This window comes from Schistocerca americana, chromosome X (genome assembly GCF_021461395.2).
Source record: "Schistocerca americana isolate TAMUIC-IGC-003095 chromosome X, iqSchAmer2.1, whole genome shotgun sequence".
NCBI lineage: Eukaryota > Metazoa > Arthropoda > Insecta > Orthoptera > Acrididae > Schistocerca > Schistocerca americana.
Window position 1 is genome coordinate 116,646,587 of NC_060130.1, and position 22,534 is coordinate 116,669,120.

Sequence of the window (22,534 nt, forward strand, 5' to 3'; positions counted from 1 at the left end):
GAATAACAGCGGTCCTGTCACGCTTCCCTGGTGCACTCCCAATGATAGCCTTCTCTCTGATGAATACGCGCCGTCGAGGACAATATACTGGGTTAAGAAGTCTTCAAATGTCTCACAAATCTGTGAACCTATTCCATATGTACGTACCTTCTTTAATAGCCTGCAGCGGGGCGCCGTGTGAAAAGCTTTCCGGAAATCTAGCAATATATAATCTACTTGTTGCCCTCCATCCATAGATCGCAGTAAATCATGTGAGAAATGGGGAAGATGAGTTTCGCACGAGCGATTCTTTCTAAACCCTTGCTGATTCGTGGACGTAATTTACTCGGCCTCAAGAAAGTTATTATGTTCGAACTGAGAACGTGTTAGAGGCTTCTGGTCTGTAATTTTGCGTATCCGTTCTTTTGTCCTTATGTACAGCAGTCAGCTGCAAATTTTTCCAGTCGCTTGGGACTGTGTGCTGGGTAGAAAGGATGGGGCCCCTCCACGCCCGCACTAACGTGGTGACCAACACAAAAGTTCTACTGTCACCTCCGTATGCATGTTAGTTTTGAATCAAGGCGTCACAGGATGCAGGCTGTGATGTTATCCATGCGTCTGGGTAAGGCTACTCATTAACATGGTCCATCAGGAGATAGTAGTGGTCGAAAGCGATCGAAGGGTAGCGGTTGTAAGAGCAGAGGAAAAAAAGTGCCAAGGCCAGCGCCAAGGGAAAAAAACCTCTGCGACAGTAGGACGGGTAGTAAGAGCAGTAGCGGTTTGCTAGCTGCGACAGAGCATGCAAGGTGAGAGATTCGCGATAAATACGAGCTAGGTAAGGGGCCAGTGCTGTAGAGTACGATTTCAAAAGCCGAACTGGGATCCCATCCGGACTTTGTCTCTTATTTGTTTTCAACTCTCTCAGTTGTTTCTCTACGCCAGGGATGCGTATTACCAACACACTAATCCACTCTGGTGGCAATTCTACCTGTCACAGAGAACTGAAATTCCAGTCATTTACTTACCCGCCGATGTGCGAAATTACACTGACATTCGACCACGTCTTCTGGGTGCTTCCTTTTTTTTTTTTGTCAGTGTAGAAGTCCTAACGATGATGACAGAGGAAGCCGGCGAAAACTCCTATACGTACACTTAGTCCACATATAATTGTTTTGATGGTGTGGTGGGAGAGCCGATATTTTCGGATAAATGGAAAAAATACACAACAATAATAATTCAGTGCGGTAAGCAATAATAGTTTATTCGTAATAACCTCACTTTTCAAAGCTTAAAATTCAAGGAAAATACTCCATCCTTATTTGTTGATTGAATTAAAAAATAAAAATTACATTCACTGGAAGTTAGAGTCATAAAACAGCCACCCCAATTTCAAATCACACAAATGCGAAAGAAGGACACAACCAATTTACTACCCCATTTGAAGCATGTGTTCCGTTTCCAATGATCTAGTTATCGGCGGATTACTAACCCTAAAACTCCTTCCTACGCTTTGGCAGAAACCCCGTCCGTTGCATAAATCTCTTATGCTCTGCTTTAGCCTTTTATATTGTATACCCTTCAGAATTCCGCGATAAAATTTGAAACCGAAACATTTGAAGACACAGAAAATATCCGTCTAAATGCCGACAGCTGCTTGTCAGTAAACTGGGACTTCCTTTTGGAGTCTGGAAATACTTAGTAATAATTCTCTTCGCAAAACAAAAAAATGGCTCTGAGTACTATGGGACTTAACATCTATGGCCATCAGCCCCCTAGAACTTAGAACTACTTAAACCTAACTAACCTAAGGACATCACACACATCCATGCCCGAGGCAGGATTCGAACCTGCGACCGTAGCAGTCGCGCGGCTCCGGACTGAGCGCCTAGAACCGCTAGACCACCGCGGCCGGCTTCGCAAAACAGTTTACGCACATGATTATGTCATTGTAGGTAAATACACTGGCCGAATAAAATAGAAAAAATTAGTACGCCTGGAAAGAAGATATCGATTTTGATCCGATGACGGCATATGCAACCTGGAGGATACTAAACGTACTGATAATGGTTTAAACGTCTTCCACTAACAGATAGCGTAGTGGCATAGCTACCAGAACACCATCTGCTCGCAGCCAGAAGGCCCAGTGTAGTGCAAACGAATGAAAAAAGCAGGAAAACATGTCACGGAGATGTACTAGTGCTTCCTACAGCCAACTGAGCGAGTTTCAAAGGGGTCAAATCGTGGCCTTCCGAGTAGTGGGATGGTCCTTTGAAGAACTGCCTCGTATATTCAAAGTGCTGCATTAGTTGTGCAACTTTATTGATGTCAGTGGGCACGTGAACACTCTCACACCCTTAGATGAGGATAAGATAAGAAGGCTTGTGCGTCCAGAGGTGTCAACGGGAACTGTTGCAAACTGGTTATTAGGAGTGGGACTACGGGCACGCACACCTCTATCCCGTCTACCATTCTCCCCACAGCATCGACATGTGCGGTTTGACTAGTACTGTCAGAGGATCACTTTGAAGATGGAGTGCCGCTCCCGGGTATTCAGCAGTGGAAGTAGATTCTGTCTGCACGCAAGTGATGGTCGTTTACAGGTACGATGCAGACGCAGTGAGCATTGTCTCATAGTGTTGTGTACATAGTTCTGCGTAGTCAGCACGTACACAACTTTCCCACTAGAGCGCGCCCCGCTAAGCACAACAGCGCAGGCGCAGCGCTCGTCCGTCTCCGCACTACGAGATGGCGCTGCCATAGAGACGGACCAAATTCTGCTTCCGCCGATCCGCGTATTAATATGTAACGCAGCCAATGAGATTGCTGCTAACATAGAACCTTTTCTCCTCGTGGATCACACTCGCGCATTGATACATGAACGCGCGAGGTATTATAACGAGTGTACATACCTCCGACTAGTCAGTCTGCATTAGTCTATACCAGTCTATAGTCAAGTTTCAGTCTGCGCCTAATAAGATTACCGTATTCCTGTTCATAGCCATGAAGATAAATGTATAGACACTTTTGTCAAGTATCAGAGATATATGTGAGAATAAGATTAACGTACCAATACCAAAGGAACTTCAGATTGTCAATTGTAAATAGCATCCATAACCAAGTTAAGTAATTCTCACGCTTGTTACTATTTTAATAAATGTGTGTGAAAATTAATCAAGTTCTGTTTAAAGTTGGTCACCGTCGATCTGCTACTCTAAGCGTGCAAGTGGCATTTCTATCGTCTGACCTAATGGCAGAAGATAAACACGCCACGATAAGACCACGAGACATATTTCTGACACTCGCCTACTTCGTTAGAGCGACAAGTCAAATAATTTGATGGTGTGTGTACTGGAGGTCTTACAGTATGCACACCACACATAGAGTGCATTCGTCTAAGACACTCTGGTCTCACTCCAGGCCTTATGGTCCGGGTTGCGATAAGCCACAACTCTAGATCACCTTCGGTGTTTCTGGAGGGGACGCTAACAAGCGCTCGGTATGTGCAGAATGTTGTTAGACTGATTCTTTCGCCGTTATTGCAACAAGAAGGTGATGTGTTGTTCCAACAGGGTAATGCTCACCCACACACTGCCCGTGAAACAACGTGTTCTGCAAGAAGTGCAGCAACCTCTCTGTCTAGCACGATCTCCGGATTTGTCTCTAATCGAGCACGTGTGGAGCATGATGGGATGAGAAGTAACTCGTGCGAATCGTCAACCAGCAACTCTTACGGAACTATGTGAATAGATCAGACAGGCGTGGCATAACGTATCCCAGGACAGTATTTGCATCTGCACGCTCGACAGGCTGCCAGACTCAGCGCCTACATTACCTCCTGTGGAGGCTACATCACGTACTAATAGTGATTTTTCAGCATGAGTGTATACCTAGTACCATAGAACAGCTTATGCTATTGATCTGTAATCATTCCATGTGCTCCATATGCACTGTTGCAACAACAAATCATGAGTGATGGTTCAAATGGCTCTGAGAACTATGGGACTTAATATAGTCCCCTAGAACTTAGAACTACTTAAACCTAACTAACCTAAGGACATCACACACACCCATGCCCGAGGCAGGATTCGAACCTGCGACCGTAGCGGTCGCGCGATTCCAGACTGAAGCGCCTAGAACCGCTCGGCCACACCGGCCGGCAAATCTTGAGTGAATCAAGGAGAGTGTAGTAATTTTTTCTGGTAGTGTAAATAACGTGTCGTTCGTAACATAGTGCAATTGTTTCGATCTGACAGCACTTCGGCGTCATATTTATTCAAGTAGCTCCCGATATGGCATTGAGGCTGCGTGGACCCCATTCTTTCCTTCCTACTTCGGGAAGATCTGAGTCGCTATCGGGTGACGTCTGTGCCTTTGTCCACTATCAATAGGCAGTAGACTATGAAGGCAGTCAACGCCGGCTTTATCAGCTTGGTTAAAGTTTCAAACGGAGCATTCATTAGCATTCAGAAAAAATTACGTTATCGTGTCGGCTTTTAGTTTTTCCGAGTTTTAGACGTACTGTTTGAGTGGAATTTAAGAAACAAGCTTACTGATTCAAATAAATCTTATTACGAAACCGTAGTAATTGTCATCGTAACTTTCGATAATTGTAAAAACTAAGACTTCTACCGGTTTGCGATAGTAATATTCGAAGCACCTATCTTTCTGTCAGTTGTGATACAATATCTTTAATCACTAAAGAAACTTTCCATATGCCTTGAATTTTTTAAATTACGAGTAAATGTCGTGGTAACTAATATCTCACAGTTTTCCATCATCTACTTCTCTTGTAACTCGTTACTCATCTTGTGAATGTTGCAGTTCTTCTTATTTCTGTGTTTGCTAAAAAATTGGAAGGGAATTCCGTCTTATGCAAGATACTTTTGTAGTTTTTTTTCTCACCCAGACGTAGCATACAGAACCAGCAACACAATACAGAACAGACTTGGAGGGAATACTACCAACACTGACAAATACAGCCAATCTGATACATACCAACTAACTCGTGACTGCTGTTAGCCCGTATATGTGGGTCGAACATACAGAAATTATAGAACCAGGTATACAGAACATCTCAGAGCACTGAAAAGCAATAGCTCACGCTCAATATTTGTAGATCACCTAACAGCACTGAATCATCACTCAACCACCATAGAAACCAACTTAAAAATCCTTAAAACTAGTAACAGCCTTTACCGAAAATTAACACTGGAAGAAAACTATTACATACAAAAGTGAATAGCTCAAGGAAAGAAAATACTATACGACTACACATTACTGTGCAATAAAACCCTCTTTGCGACAACACAAGAACTATAGAAATAACACCCACCCCAAGACGGAATATGATCGGCCTCTAAAATTAAATTCCCTTCTCTCCAAACTGTACACCACTGACTCCACATGGCTATCCACAACTCCCTCTCACTCTCTCTCTCTCTCTCTCTCTCTCTCTCTCTCTCTCTCTCTCTCTGTCTCTGTCTCTGTCTCTGTCTCTGTCTCCCTCTGCCTCTCCCTCTCGCTTATTCCTCCCTCTCCTCCCCCCCTCTCCCTGTCTTGGACACACACACACACACACACACATACAAACTAAACACCACAGACATCAACAACACTTCAAATCCGCGTGCCACATCCCAGACAAACGTGCCACGAAACAAATGAACACTACACAGCCACAACAACACGTATTAGCGGCGAAAACTCTCTGCTTGGAGAAGAAATTTTAGAAAATGCGTGTGTAGCAACTAAAGCGAAAAAATAAGCGTGATACCTCGACACAAACGAAGTAGAAACACCACAACATAAAAAACCGTGAGTAACACGATAAATAACACCATATATAGTGATCCTCGGTCGGAAATACATGATAAACATGAAAATTAAATAGTTTTGCCGTTTGCAAATGGCAAGTTGTAGATTGCATAGCAAACGTAAAGCAACTAGCATAAACATCCAATAGCTCCATGTGAGGTACGTAAACAAACGCATACATCCACTTTATTTCCAAATGTACTTCAAAACTAGAAACTTAAGACATATAAATAAACAAAATAGCATGCCTCAACTCATCGATACGTCTCTCTGCTATTTATTGTATGCAAACCAGTGTAAAATATTTGACAATAATCACTCATTTTACAAATGAAAATATTTTGTACCGAAAGTTTCTTTAAAGGTTAACATGCAACAACAATTTTGCACAAGTAAATAAATAAATAGACCCACTGAAGATGGCACAAAATGTGCTGAAACATGTCTGGGTGAAAACAAAACTACAAATGTGTTCTTGAATAAGGCGGAATTCCTCTTCAATAGTAAGTCAATATTCATACAAAAATAAAATTTTATACTTTTAACGTGACTGCCTCTGCACAACATTTTTTTCCCCGTGCATATGCTATAACTTGCATATAATACCCCTCCACAAACCCAACGTAAAACGCTGCTGATGTAGAAACAGTGTCAACTTGGTGAACATTTCATGTGATCTGAGCCTGGACACTGGAGCAAGCACACTTACAGCAAAAAACATAAGTCTTCTGCGGAGTTAACAATGCGGCCACTGTGAAACAGCGGGGCGTTTCTGAAGGGTGAACAGTGTAGCCTCTGACACGCAGCTAAACGGGCATGAGTTAATGAACGCGCTACGCTGAATCACACGCCCCGCTCGTCTTCATTACTCAGCTGTCACTCCACTGCTAACAACTTTTGCATCAGGTTACAGATTCTTTGTGATCACACTGTCTCGTTCTAACTGCCACGTTCTACGAGCAAAAACATGAGATTGCGACTAGTAAATGTGCCGTCGCCATCTCTTCACAAATTCCGCTGCACCAGTTCTTGAAGTAAAATGAACATGTTTTCGAGCCACTGCAGGCTCATCATCAGATGGAGGTGTTACAAGAACATTATGTTGTGGACCAAGTGTAGCTAGATGCAGTGCTAGTGCTGCTGGCGGAAATGACGGAAATTTAGTAATCGGAGAAAAAACATTTACGAACCCAAAAGTTTTTTATGTTTTGGGTACTTACAGCGCACTGCCTTGTGGTATCCACATCAGATTGCTTCTTATAATGTGCATTATTAAGCTATGTACACAAATAAACACAGTATTTAGCTACGCTTGTATTTACACTGGTTCACAGGATGTAAACATTCCATGTTTCTAGAAGAATATGGATACGACAGATGCTACACTTTACTACATAATAGTCTTCGGCAAGTGATGCATTGTATTGTGCTACAAATACAGGGTTATTACAAATGATTGAAGCGATTTCACAGCTCTACAATAACTTTATTATTTGAGATATTTTCAAAATGCTTTGCACACACATACAAAAACTCAAAAAGTTTTTTTAGGCATTCACAAATGTTCGATATGTGCCCCTTTAGTGATTCGGCAGACATCAAGCCGATAATCAAGTTCCTCCCACACTCGGCGCAGCATGTCCCCATCAATAAGTTCGAAAGCATCGTTGATGCGAGCTCGCAGTTCTGGCACGTTTCTTGGTAGAGGAGGTTTAAACACTGAATCTTTCACATAACCCCACAGAAAGAAATCGCATGGGGTTAAGTTGGGAGAGCGTGGAGGCCATGACATGAATTGCTGATCATAATCTCCACCACGACCGATCCATCGGTTTTCCAATCTCCTGTTTAAGAAATGCCGAACATCATGATGGCAGTGCGGTGGAGCACCATCCTGTTGAAAGATGAAGTCGGCGCTGTCGGTCTCCAGTTGTGGCATGAGCCAATTTTCCGCGGGCTATGCGTGAAACTTGCCCGCACGCGTTCAACCGTTTCTTCGCTCACTGCAGGCCGACCCGTTGATTTCCCCTTACAAAGGCGTCCAGAAGCTTTAAACTGCGCATACCATCGCTGATTGGAGTTAGCAGTTGGTGGATCTTTGTTGAACTTCGTCCTGAAGTGTCGTTGCACTGTTATGACTGACTGATGTGAGTGCATTTCAAGCACGACATACGCTTTCTCGGCTCCTGTCGCCATTTTGTCTCACTGCACTCTCGAGCGCTCTGACGGCATAAACCTGAAGTGCGGCTTCAGCCGAACAAAACTTTATGAGTTTTTCTACGTATCTGTAGTGTGTCGTGACCATATGTCAATGAATGGAGCTACAGTGAATTTATGAAATCGCTTCAATCATTTGTAATAGCCCTGTATTACTAGTACAGATTTTACATTTCAGTAAATGTTGCTAGCTGCAGAAGTGTCTTTATATTGGCAAAAAAATTTAATATGGGTTAACAGTTGTACAAAAGGTAAACAGCTAGAGTGGAATATTTAATGCATAATTAAAAACTTTTTGTAAGTTACAGAATACCATAATCGTTGCATGCCAAGAAGAATAACATTTATGCAGGAAGATGAATTATTGCCATTTTTGTTGTTTTGGTGCCAGGATATCCAGGCAATTTTGGAAGAAAAGGTTTTGTGTTGACTCAGTCTATTCATTCAGGATTTTTGGGGTGATTTTAGTCTGTGAATGAAAATTTCTAATTGTTCAAGTTCCACAAACTGAAATCAACCCAGAACATCGTGAATGAACAGACGAGTCAACACAAAACCTTTACTTCCAAAATTTCCTGGATATCCTAGCACCAAAACAACAAATGTTATTCTTCTTGGCATGTAACGACTATGGTATTCTGTAACTCACAAAAAGTTTTTAATTATGCATTAAATATTCCATTGTAGCTGTTTACCTTTTGTATAACTGTTAACCCATACTAATTTTTTTGCCAATATAAAGACACTCCTGCAGCTAACAACATTTACTGAAATGTAAAATCTGTACTAGTAATATTTGTAGCATAATACAATGCATTTCTTTGCAAAGGCTATTATGTCGTAAAGTGTAGCATCTGTCATACCAATATTCTTCTAAAAACATGGAATGTTTACATCCTGTGAACCAGTGTAAATACAAGTGTAGCTAAATACTGTGTTTATTTGTGTACATAGCTTAATAATGCACATTATAAGAAGCAAACTGATGTGGATTCCACAAGGTAGTGCACTGTAAGTACCTAAAACATAAAAAACGTACGGTTTCGTAAATGTTTCGTCACCGATTCCGTCATTTCCGCCAGCAGCACCAGCACAGCTCAAGCTACACAATGTTCTTGTAACACCTCCATCTGATGATGAACTTGCAGTGGATCGAAAACATGTTCATGGTTGAATAAATCGTAAAAAAGCGACTGGCTGCATATTTATTACCAGATAAACGCCAATTTGCTAGTTCTTCACTGAAAACTGAGAGGAAATGGACGGTGCTTAACATAGAAAACAATTAAACTTATCGTAAGTAAGTTGGGCTTATTGTTATCGAGTTTATAAGCTTATATAGGATGGCCAGAATGAGCCTGAAAAGCTTGTAACGGTGTTGCAGAGTAGGTTGTGCTGAGAAATAATTGTTAAGAAAAAAATGCAGAACGTTGCGCCTTACCGAGTTAATTAGCATTGAAGTTAGTTAATGAGGCCGCTGCACGCGCAAATTCAAGCGGCCCGCCAGAGACGGAGTCGCCGAACGTGTTCTTCGTTCGGTTTCCTAAAACCGAACTAGAGAGCGATACAGAAACTGGTTATGGGGCGGTAGTAAGGGTTCAACTCCGCAGTCACCTACGCTATCATCTGCGCTATGAGAACAACTGACATAGATTGTATCGCGCAGACCGCTGGAATTCGGACGTGCGACGATCTGAGTGGCTACCTTTAATGATAATTAACTCGGAAACGACGCAACGTATTGAATTTTTTTCTTAACTGTTATTTCTCAGCACAACCTACCCTGAAACACTCTTATAAGCTTCTCAGAATGTTTCTGACGACCTTGAATAGCTGAAAACTAAGTCGAACCATCGAGTTTCACATCAGTTCGGTCTCAGACAAAATTTGGTCGCTGTTCTTGGCGCATGATGTTCGAATAATAACTCAGCTTTAAACGACACTCTGCGTCGTTATCACGGTGCCGTTTTACATCTGATATTCGCCCGGTATACATCATGGTGCCTCCATGGAGAAACCAAGAATTTTGTGTACAGTACAAAGATTATGTCAACGTTTTCGATGGGTCAGTGCCGCCGATCTCTTGTAAGAAACTACTCATATTTCTATGTAACTTCTCAGCACCACGCTGCCACTTTCATGCAACACTGAGGATGTAGCTAATGTCCCGGTTAAAGTTGTTGGTGGACGTTCTGAAAGAGACGGCTTCCTTGATGATAAAGTCCCAGTAGATCGATTTTTGTATCACCGAACGCAGTCTAAGCCTGAATATGAGAGTACTCTCGAAACCACTGATTTGAACAAATTTCGATAGTTAATGTAGCCTGTTACGACAATTAGGCTCCTGGGGGAAAAACATGATCCATTAATGTCGTCGCTGAAAGCTTTTTTACCCAATCCATGTCTCCCTGTTTCTCTTTTTTTCGCTTTGTCACTAACAACGTCCATGACCCACACTCAAAAATGAGAATGTGGCGCTTTCATTAAGGTAAGATTTGAATTCGGGAGGAGAAGACATCAAGTCCGTTACGTTTTCTGTAATTTCGCTTCTCCGGGACTTATTTACTCCTCCATTACTGCCCATATGAGCTGCTCCCCCGTCTACCATGTGGAAGTATAACTTATCTTCATCGTTGATAATCAGCAGGCGCCACAATGACAACTCGTACCCGTCTGTAACACCCCCGTGATTCACAACCTAATGGTAATTACCCCCTGACGGGTAAAATGAAATTTGGGGGCGGAGGGTGGGGGTAAGAGTTAAACGATTCGATTCTGTTTCAGTAACGACGCTAAATTATTTCCGGAAGATCATTACTATTAACACAATTTTGTGAGACCCTAATATTGATTATATAAGTTATCAATAATTATTTTCTCTCAATTAGCAGCATTAATGCTGTGGACGTTACAGGATCCTCATATACTCCACCACTACACACATGTTGTGCTTTGTCCCGTGCATCGCTGATGATGTACGTGAGACTTATACGTAACAAAAGCTAAGTATCTCAAGAAAATGTCTTCTCCAAGTTGTAGATAGTAACTGCAGTAGTCCAGAAATTGCTTCGTTACTCACTCCGAGACAGGTAAATGAATTAAATGACAGCACGACACAGCAGTAACTACATAAGGGCTACTATAGTGCTGTACACAGTATTATTATTATTATTATTATTACTATTATTATTACTGAAGTGGTTAGACACAAGACCAGTTTCTATCAGTTAGAAGTAAGGAGTGCAGCAATCAAGTGATTTACAAACAGTAAGTATAGTGCAAACATATGAACCTGTTTGATTTTAAGTGGGGTTGCAGTGTTGAGGTCAAGCAAGTACTGCAGTGGAGAGGAGTAATGTAGGGGATGAACGTTGAGTAACAAGTATCTACCTTCACTGTGGATAATTAGCTTGCGATGCAGCATGAATTCCTTCGTCATTCATTCTAACACACACACACACACACACACACACACACACAAACTAAATATAGTTCATCTAACATCATTTTAAAAATAAAAATTTTCCAAGAAAATTTCTACATTCTATTGTTTAGTTAGGTGCTAAAGTTGGTCATAACGTGGGGAGGGGGGGGAATGGTGGGAGTACTAGCTAGTGTCTACTTACACTCAGGGGTAATGGTTTAATACATGTTGGGAACCACTGCACTGTACCTTTGGTGGTTCCAAAGCCCTCATTGAAGAGGTTCTAAGGCTTACAGTTTATAAACAAATCCGTAGCAATCTCGCTGTGATACCGGTGCAATAATACAAGGCCCTGTTAAAAAGTTCGGTAAGTGACATCATAAAACAATGAAAAAAGAAGACAGAAAAAATACCTTTATTTTCATTCAAGGGTATTCCATTGGCCATACTATACTTATGTAAACATCTATAAAGCTACTGCTACGTCAGCTAATGACGCTATTGTGTCCACAACGTCACACATTCATGTACAGTATATCAGTCTAGATGTGATTCTCACAAATGTGTCCTGCAAAACATGGCTGTTGATTTGTTTCCTTCCAATATAAATGTGGTGTCACCGCCAGACACCACACTTGCTAGGTGGTAGCTTAAATCGGCCGCAGTCCATTTAGTACATGTCGGACCCGCGTGTCGCCACTGTGTGATCGCAGACCGAGCGCCACCACAAGGCAGGTCTCGAGATACGGAATAGCACTCGCCCCAGTTGTACGACGACTTTGCTAGCGACTACACTGACGAAGCCTTTCTCTCATTTGCCGAGAGACAGTTAGAATAGCCTTCAGCTAAGTCAATGGCTGCGACCTAGCAAGGTGCCAATAACCATTTTAAGATAGAGTCACACTTGTATCCTCAAGCAATGCTGTATACCAATGAAGGATTAAAAGTTAAGTATAATAGCAGCTACGTACTTTTCTTGCTACCATTCATTACGTATCCTGTTTCAGACCTCCATCTAGCCTAAGTGAGATTACGCGTGCCTTTCGGCTACTTCAGTGTGGCGTAGCTGTCTTGTTACGCCAAAACAATAAATAACAGCAACACATCCCACCCTCTGTCATCATGGCTCGGAGAACAGGTGGTTGTCAACCAAATTGCAGTTTCCTTCAGTGTTGCCTTCTGCTTGCCACCCAAATCGCAAACAGAACTAGCGCTTACACAGATCTTTGATGGATTACATTAGCACTCTCATTACGAATTATCCGGTTCTTCAGTATCAGTCTCGGAAGTAGTTGTCGATTTTGTGTCAGCATGTGTCCTTCGACGATTTTTTTCTCGTTATGTTAGTGGACCCCAACGCGTTTCATTATTGAATTTATTTAGACATTTTCGAAATAACTAATAATATAAATCTTAGTTCAACAAACTAGAAAAAATAGGGATGACAAAAATACGTTGTAATTAAATGAAAATAATCCTGTCTTTTACTCTAGGAATAGTACGGAAGATTCTTCATTTATTACCATTAAAAAGTGTGTGAACAGAGAATAGTAATTTCAGATCTCGAAATTACTAAAAATTATACAGCTATGGAATTTACGTAACGGTGAACAAATGCGCTAGAGAAATGTGCGATTCATTTCTGGTTATTTCTAAGACCACTAATTTCGACTGAGTCTTAGTTCTTCAAAACTGAAGATTTTGTAAATTATATATTTATGTTGTCACAAATCTCAAGAATTTGCCTACTAAAATCCACAATCGTTCTGATCCTGCTTCCTTTTTCACTTTAATTTCCCGAATCGAAATGACGCGCCCGTAAAAGGTTCCCTCGTAATCGAGAGGATAGGAAATTGATTATCTGTATCAATATCAGACGTTGCTGATGCACACTTATTTCGTAGTGCTATTCTCGCTGGTAGCTGGTTCAAAACCTGGTAAAATTTTCGGCGCCAGTATTTGGACGGCAATACGAAGAGAGTTTGCGGCGGGAAGAAAGTGACAGACAAATTTTGCACCAGTGGTCCTGCATGAAATTCCACACCTCCCTGTAGTGCCTGATGCAGTGGAGGCATACGCTGCTATTGACGGTGAGCCATACGTCGGATAGAGATATTAATTGGGCCGCGTTCTTCGTGTTATTCGCGATTAACAGATTATTTGTAGGCACCGGTTTTCACCCTTTCGCTTCTGCCTCTCGTCGTCATCAACAACACGAACACGACTCTGTACGCAGTGGTTAGCACACTGGACTCGCATCCGGGAGGACGACGGTTCAATCCCGTCTCCGGCCATCCTGATTTAGGTTTTCCGTGATTTCCCTAAATCGTTTCAGGCAAATGTCGGGATGGTTCCTTTGAAAGGGCACGGCCGATTTCCTTCCCAGTCCTTCCCTAACCCGAGCTTGCGCTCCGTCTCAAATGACCTCGTTGTCGACGGGGCGTTAAACACTAACCACCACCACCACCACCATCACGGCTCTGTAGTTGTACACTTAGTCGCCATAGTCAGAACTTCATAGATATTTTCAAGACATAACTCACACACTTCGCGAAAGAAAGCTGCAGTTGTGCAGGAAGAATGGAAACTTTTCCAGTCAGGAGGATGAACCTACCCCTGGGTGCCTCCCAGCCAGCAATACCGTATGACAGGTAGGAGCGGATTCCCGATTTAGGATCGTCGTCAGCCATGTTTAATACTGAAGCTTTTCATTAGATAGCTATGTGCACAGTCGCATCCTCGCTCTTCAACAAACCACGACGCTAATAATCTTTATATCGGCGTACATGGAAACTGTAACTATTAACAAATCTTAATTCTCGAGACGAGCATATGGTATATTCCTAGACTGCGTTTGAGCAGCGACATTACATGCTGTTTATTCGTGCTGAACATGTCAACAATTTTATCAAATTTACTATGCTTTGAAATACTGTTTGTGAAATACTTGTGTTATGGTCACCAGACTTCAAAGTGTGCCAGCTCTCGTAAGCGAACTGTCAAAGAAGAACATTTGTTCAAATAATATCATAAGAGACTTGACTTTCAGTTTAACAAACTGTTCGACGATGTTAGACCTCGAGTAGGTCGTACATTTATGTTAACTGAACACAATTACATTTCCTACTTCTCGCAATTTTTGAAGCATTGATTGGCAAATACCACTGCGGCGCTGTGGTTAGTAAAATGCTTCTGATGTAGAAATGTTTTTGGGACTAATTTAGTCATTTCAATAAGAAGCAATCCTCGTGTCTAAACTTTTTCCGTAATATTTCGAAAGGACTTATGGAAGCCGTACCAATGATTTTCATCTCTGCCTTCGCTACCGTTTAGGACTTCACCGTAACCGTGGCAAGGGGCCCTTACAAGGTATTGTTACCAGGCCCGGGTGATGCGTGGTTATTTACGAGTTGTTACTCCTCCCTCTCCTTGTTCATCAAACATTTCTCTTTGAGAAAATAATAATGCCAACAAGATAACAATGACACTTTGTCCAATGAAAACGACTAAGCAGATTGTTTATCACGCATCCTAAGGTGGCCGAAGCATCTCACAGGTCAAATTGTATAACGTTGAACTTACAGAGGCCCTAAGATGCTACGAAATCAGTTTTTTCCAGGTCTGTCTTATCAGTCTCGACCTTTGCAATAGGTGTACATAATTTTTGATGATTTGTATCACCATCCGGTAATCGACGATGGGACGACATGCACCTTCTTTCTTTCTTTCTGTCAGTCGAACTATGTGATCTTTCAGCATTTTCTCCACTTCAGCGTTAGTGTTTTACTTTTAATCTTACGTTCCGTCTGGCATCTTCATCAAACTATGTCACATATAATCCGCATTCAAGCAGCAGTCACAATAGCAGTCTCGTGAAACACTTCAAAATGAAAGCACCTTTATCAAGAATGCATCAAAGTATACACACAACAACAAATATAATTTTCAATTTACAATAAATTTCATGTTACTAACAGTACATTTCATCTCATCATGACCCTGAATCTGCCTGCGACAAAGGCCTTTTCGTCCCAAGTGTTGTAATAGCACATTTATTTCCATTAGTGGATAAATTAAGATTTAAAGAGTCTAAAGATTCACATTTTCTTCGTGTATGGACTGCTTATGGATATGCTGAACCCCCGCAACAAAAAACTTTCTGTTGCAGGTCTCAAACTGCTTCCGGTGCTCAACGACCTACGGTGAGTAGATCAGTTTAATTATCTCATAATGAAGAACAAAAAAAATCGTGATGTATTAAGTAATGCAGTTTACCTGGTCTCACTCTGAAACAGTTTTACCAGCCGGTGGATAGCACTGTAGATAAAACAACATTGGATATTATTACATTGTCAAGGTATTGTCTACTATTACACAACTCTAATTCTAAGTGTGTTGTCCTCTTGGGTACACCACAAAACTCGAAAATGATTTAAAAATGGGTCCTGATAAATCACTATTCAAAAATTCTTAATGTCATTACTCCCAATGTTCAAGAAAAGCGACGTACTAGATTAATATCTGATTAACGACAACATGCCGAGACAAAATATTACTGTGATCAGCAGCCATGGTGTATTGGACTTGCTTGTGAAATGAATGACATGAAGTTAAGGAAATAGCACTGATTCACTTGTCTGTCAGTTCATAGGAAAAAAATTTTCTGGCCCATAAATTGATACAGACATTAGGCAGTTCTCGTGGGAGGAAGAACACTCGACTATGTCCACGCAGATTGTGTTGTAATAAAACCTGTGCCTTTTATGAAAGGCTCAAACGAAAAAACAAGAGACATGAGACAATACATCTGAAATGTAGCATCATATTTCATAACCAGTGAAAGAATTTCCAGAAAGCATTAGTGTGCTAAGAACCCTTCTATCTCGTCTTCGACAGCTCCACCATTATTTCCTCCAATAAAATGGGGTACGCTATAAATTTTGATACAGTATTTACATAGTAAATTTCCATAAGTTCTTCCGTTTGTAGTGACAGAATGGATATTTCGTTACGTTGAGTAACCTAATCTGTAAATGTCTTTCACTGATTACGACATATCTTCAGAATGAAAAAAAACTTTTATCTGCAATCATCTCAACTTTAGAAAACAATTTTCGTGCGAAACGTAGCCTCTTCTGTTCAGACCAAAAATCCTGCAAGTAACCGACACATGTGCATTGGCACTTGTACGTACATACGGTGTGTATAGCATATCGAGTAGATAACGATTTAAAACATACGGACACGAATCGGTTCCTTGCTACAGTAATAAATATGTACACTATCTGATCAAAAGTATCCGAACACACCTACTTAATGCGGAATTGACCACTAGAAGTCGCGAGAGGCTTATAAACCCATATAAAAGAAGGCGGGGAGTATTGCGCTGTCGCTACAGAAGCAGTAGCAACAGAAGTGATCGATCAGGAGAGTTCGGGGACCTCGACCTCGGACCGGGCATTGGACGTCACCTGCGTAACAAATCCATCAGAGACATGTAGACCCTTCTAAAGCTGCTCAAGTCGGCTGTTGGTGGTACGACTGTGAAGTGGAAATGCGAAGGAACGACCACAGTTAAATCAATGTCAGACAGACCTCATGTGCTGACGGAAAAGGACCGTCGAGCACTGCGGAGGGTGGTTGTGAGATATTGCACGAATGAGCAGAAGGAATCACTCGTGAGTTCCAGAATGCTACCAGCATTCCACCTCCTCATACGCGATGCTTGGGGTGGCTGTATAGAACGACACCATTGGACAGTGGATGGCAGGAAACGAGTGATTTGGAGTGATGGATCAACGTATACGCTTTAGCAACCCAATGAGAGGGTTTGGTTTTGAATACCTGGAGAACGTTACCTGCCATCGTGTATAGCACCAACAGTGAAGAACCGAGGAGTTGGTATTACGTAATGGAGGTGTTTTCCGTGGTTAGATTGTGGTCCCCTTATTGCGCTTAAAGAAATGTTAAACGTGGAGGGATATGAAACATTTCAGCACTGCGTACTTTGTTGCAGCACCTTGTCATAATGCAGTATCTGTAATGGAATCGTTTGTGGACAATCACATTTATGAAATGGACTAGCCTGCCCAGAGCCCAACCTGAACCGCATGAAGTACCTTTGGGATGATCCAGAACGTCGACTTCGTTCCAGACCCAGCGTCCAACATCACTACATTGTATGGTTTCCATCCTGAAAAATGGGCTGTTATTCCTCCACAGACATTCAGATACCTAATTGAAAGTGACCCCAGTGGAGTTCAACCCGTCATAAAGGCAAAGGGTGCACACATTCTGATGTATCCGCGACAGGAACGGTTGCGGGGTGGCCGCTAACGAAAACGCGGCGGGACCGAACGGGAGCTGCCTGCGAACAAACAAGACGGACGGACGGGAATGGAAGGACAAGCACGACGACAGACAACCGAGCAAGACACCAAGATCGACAACAAACTATCAAGCAACGGGTTCACAAGAGACAACCTCACGAAATCAGAACAATGTCCACTCGTAAATGGAAAGTAAGTACACACAACGTAAACATGATGTATGTAAGCGAGATATCAACCAACTCAATGCGAATACTAGACTGCCTCGCTGAGTGAGGGGCAGCCGCCTAAATATACGACACGGTATGTCGCTATTAGCCGCTGGGACCTCAAGTTAGGCTCGGGGCCAGGAGCGCGTGCAGCCACGGCTTACGGCGCGACTGCTGCAGAGACCTCTAGTGGTCATCGAGTTCCATGCCGTCTGGCGCGGATTCGAAACCTGTGGCACTCGGTACCAGATCCCTCCCCCATGAAACTTGCGCGTAGGGGCGAAAACGCCCCAGACAGTGCCACGGTGGTCGACAGATGGGAGAAGACCAAGGCTCGGCAACTGCCATTGTCGGGGAGGATGGGACGTCCGAGGTGTCCGTGACGGCCGACCCAGAGGCCAGGGCGTCGGAAGGAGCCTCCGATCCACCTGAGGGTGGGAGAGACAGCGGCAGGCTCGCGGAGAGGCAGCAACCGGGGGGCAGTGGCGGCGACGTGAGGACCACGTCTGTACCCGAAGGAGGTAGTGTAGGAGGAGGCGGCGGCGGCGGGAGTGCCACGGGGATACGTGGGCGGAGCTGGTTATGATGGTGGCGATCCAACCCTTTCGACGTCTGCACTGATGTCACACGCTACCCACGGGCCGCAACGATCAAGGTGGGCATCCAACCCGCCTTGCTCCCGTACACGAGGGTCCACACAGCCGCGCCGGGGGCGTAACGCTGAGAGGGCCCGGAGCGGGGGTGGGAGGGTGATGGCATCAGCAAATGGAGCAGGGTCTGTGGCTGTCGCCCACGGAGTAGCTCCACCGGACTATGGCTGTCAATTGGCGTGGTGCGATATGTGCTCAATAACAGGGCGAGGGCTGACGTGGTTGGAGATGTTTCGACCGCCTTAGTCAACTGCTGTTTAAATGTGCGGACAAGCCTCTCCACTGTGTCATTGGAGGAAGGGTGGTAGGCAGGCTACGGATATGTTTGATACCATTGGCCTGACAGAAGTCGTGGAAGGAGGATGCCGTGAATTGGGGGCCATTATCAGAGACCGATGTGTGAGGCAGGCCCTCAATGAAGAGAACCTGGGTCAGGACCACGAGTGGGGCCTCTGTGGTGGTAGGTGCCATGCGGACGACATATGGTTATTTGGCGTAGGCATCAACGATAAGTAACCACATGGACCCCAGAAACAGACCCTCGCAAAATCGAGATGGATACGATCCCAGGGCTGGCGAGGCACAGACCAGGGTGTGAATGACTGAGGGGGCTTCCCTGGTGACGTGCACACACAGTGCACCCATGGACCATGCAGTCAATATCGCCATCGATGCTGGGCTAATACACATGCCGGCGAGCTATAACTTTCATGCAGGACCTACCCCAGTGCCTGCAGTGTAACACACTGAGCACATGATGTTGAAAAGCTGGAGGGATGACCTCTTGATGGGCATCTGACTCCGTGGCCAACAGAAGGACATCATCGACCACAGAGCGCCTGTGGGACTGGTGGCGCCAGGGGCTGAAGTCAGTCCGCATCCGGTGAGTAATATAGGAGGGCCAACCGTGGACCATGTAGCAGAGAACCTGTCGCAAGATAGGTTCTTGGCATGTAGCCATGGCAATGTGAGCATCCATAAGAGGCAAACCGTCCAGCGCATCCCGGCGGGCAGAATCAGTGTGAAAGCAGAGGACCTCCTATTGGTCAAACGCTGGATCAGAGCCTGCTGGGATACGTGACAAAGCATCCACGTTAGCATCGTAGGCCTTGGGCTTATACTGGATGGTGGAAGTGTAATTCCGTAAAAATAACGCTCAGCGCTGGAGACGTTGAGCTGTCTGCTCTGGAAGGTGAGAGTGGGGTACAAAAAGTGTAACTAAGGGTTTATGGTCTGTCAGGAGGGTGAACTTGACCCCAAAGAGTTAGATGTGAAATTTTTGGACAACGAACACTATCACCAGGGCCTCCTTTTCAATCTGGGAGTAGTTCCATTGTGCTGGAGTTAACGTTTTAGATGCATAAGCGATGGGCTGTTCTGAACCATCGGTATTCCAATGTGCGAGGACTGCCCCAATGCCGTATGCCGACACATCAGCCGCCAATACCAGGGGGCGGTCCGGAGAGAAGGGAGTAAGGCAAGGGGCGGACTTCAGCATCGTCTTTAAATCGAGAAAAGCCTGGTCACAGGCAGGAGTCGAATCAAAAGTCACCCCTTTGCGACGCCAGAGGCAGATTGGGGTAAGAATCTTAAGTAATAAGTAAATCTGCTCAAAAACACCTGGAGGTCAGATAAGCCCTTGGGACGAGGAAGGGCCTCAATGGCCGCGACATTGCGATCTAAAGGGCGAATGCCATCTTTGCTAAGCCAGTGGCCTAAGTATTCCACTTCCGGTTGCAAAAACAAGACTTGTGCAGCTGACAGCGTAAACCTGCAGACTGCAGAGCGTGAAGTAAGGAGCTGAGGTTGTGCAAATGTTCCTGACAGGAACGCCCGGTGACCAAGATGTCATCCAGATAATTCACGCAGGCTGGGATAGGCTGCGTAAGCTGCTCCAGGAAACGTTGGAAAATTGCTGGCGCTGAAGAGACTCTAAATGGAAGATGCTTGTACTTGTATAATCCGAAAAGTGTGTTGATAACCATGATGTTCTTGGAATCGACATCCAAGGGTAACTGGTGGTATGCCTCAGCCAGGTCTCTCTTAGAAAAGTACTGGCCCCCTGCAAGCTTGGCAAGAAGGCATTCCTGTCAGGGAATGAGATAAGTGTCTACTAAGGACTGAGCATTGACAGTAGCACCGAAGTCCCCACACAGCCAAAGAGACTTATTGGGTTTCCATACAATCACCAATGGTGTCGCCCAAGCACTGTATGTCACAGGCTCTAGGACGCCAGCAGCCTGTAGCCGATCAAGTTCCTGCTTGACTGCTGGCTGTAAGGCCACTGGAATGGATCTGGCCCGGAAAAAGCGAGGCATCGCATCCAGCCAAAGTGTGATGTACGCCTGAAAACATGAAGCACACCCAAGATCCGTTGCAAACAATGATGAAAAAGCCGAGCACAGATCGTCCAAGTCCTGAAAAGGAACAGCCGTGGAAATGACCTTAACTTAATCAGAAATTGAAAAGCCACAGCTAAAACGCATCCAGGCCAAAAATATTCGAAGCCGACGGATGGTTGACGACAAATAGGTTAAGCAGCTGGGGAACAGGTTTGTATGTCGCCTGGACGACCGACTGCCAACAAAGGGGAATGGAACCATCGCCGTAGGCGGCCAAACGCTGAGAGGGAGGTGACAACGCAGGGGAGCCCAGGCAGGTATATGTTACAATATTAATCAGAGGGACGGTGGCCCCAGTGTCGACCTGGAAACTGACATCCTCAGTAAAAAGGCGGAGTGTGTGGAATAGCTTCTGTGCTGATGGGTCCTCCAGCGAGACGACCGATTGCAGAGCATACTGTATCCTGAGGCCCAGTAGGGGCAGGACGGGAGGGAGTCGAGCGACTATGACAAACAGATCAGATGTGGCCCTCCTTCCCACACAGCGTGCACGTTTTCCAGCGGTGGGGGCAATCATCACGAGAGTGTGTGGTAAAGCACTGTGGGCAAGATGGAAGCAGGCCGCTCGACCGGCGACGAGGGGCGACCGGAGACTCTGAAGCTATAGAGACGTCGGACAATGAAGAGTCCCAATGGTGCTGGCCTGTGAAGGCCAGGCCACGTCTACGTCGCGAGGGCGGAATCCCCAGAGACGCATCGATCGCCGCCACTTGCGGCTATGCCGTGAGACGCTCGTTAGCCGCCTGAGCAATTTCAAATGAGTGGGCAATGCGGAGAATCTTTTCCAATGAGGGATTATCGAGTTTCAACGCTGCAGTGCGGACCTCAGGATCTGGAGCCAGCTGAACCACCACATCCCGGATCAGGGAGTCCACATACGAAGCCATACACTGCCGATTGGTGCATGTAAAATCGCATTGATGGCTGAGACCCTCCAAGTCTGTGACCTAGGAACGATATGATTGACCAGGCTGTTTAAGGCACTGGTGGAACTCCATCCGAGAGGCGACCACATCGAAGCACTGTGAATAATAGTGTGTCAGCAAAAGGAATATCTCCTGAAAAGACAGAGCCACAGGATTGGACAAGGGTGCCAACTTGTGAAGAAGAAAGAATGTGTCTGGGAAGGCCCAAGACAAAAACAACGATCGCTGCAAGAGGTCATCCGTGAATTGAAAACCTGTGAAGTGTTGTTTCAGCCGATGTTTCCCAGTCTTCTTTAGCGTCGTTAAATGGTGGGAACGACGGCGAAAATGGGAAAGCATCGGACACCCGAGGACTCGGAAGCTGTTGTGGTCATGTGTCCCGGGCATCGACGTTGTCCATTAGCAACCGCATCGACTTTTGTAAGATGTCTAACTGGAGCTGCTGCTGCTGCATGAGCTGCTGCTGTTGTTCCAGAAGACAGACCAATTTAGCCTCCATGCTAACAACTACCACCGCTTACCTCATCGCCAAAATGTTGTAACCGCGACGGGAACGGTCGCGGGACCGAACGGGAGCGGGCTGC

General features: G+C 44.4%; 1 protein-coding gene across 1 annotated transcript in view; it reads left to right on the top strand.

Annotated features, from left to right (window-relative positions):
- Positions 1-22,534, top strand: part of LOC124554834 — a 1,124,719-nt gene that overhangs the window by 857,212 nt on the left and 244,973 nt on the right. The window contains exon 5 of the mRNA XM_047128497.1: positions 15,603-15,636. Within this exon, the coding sequence (XP_046984453.1) occupies positions 15,603-15,636 (34 nt within the window). The remainder of the gene's footprint in view (positions 1-15,602; positions 15,637-22,534) is intronic.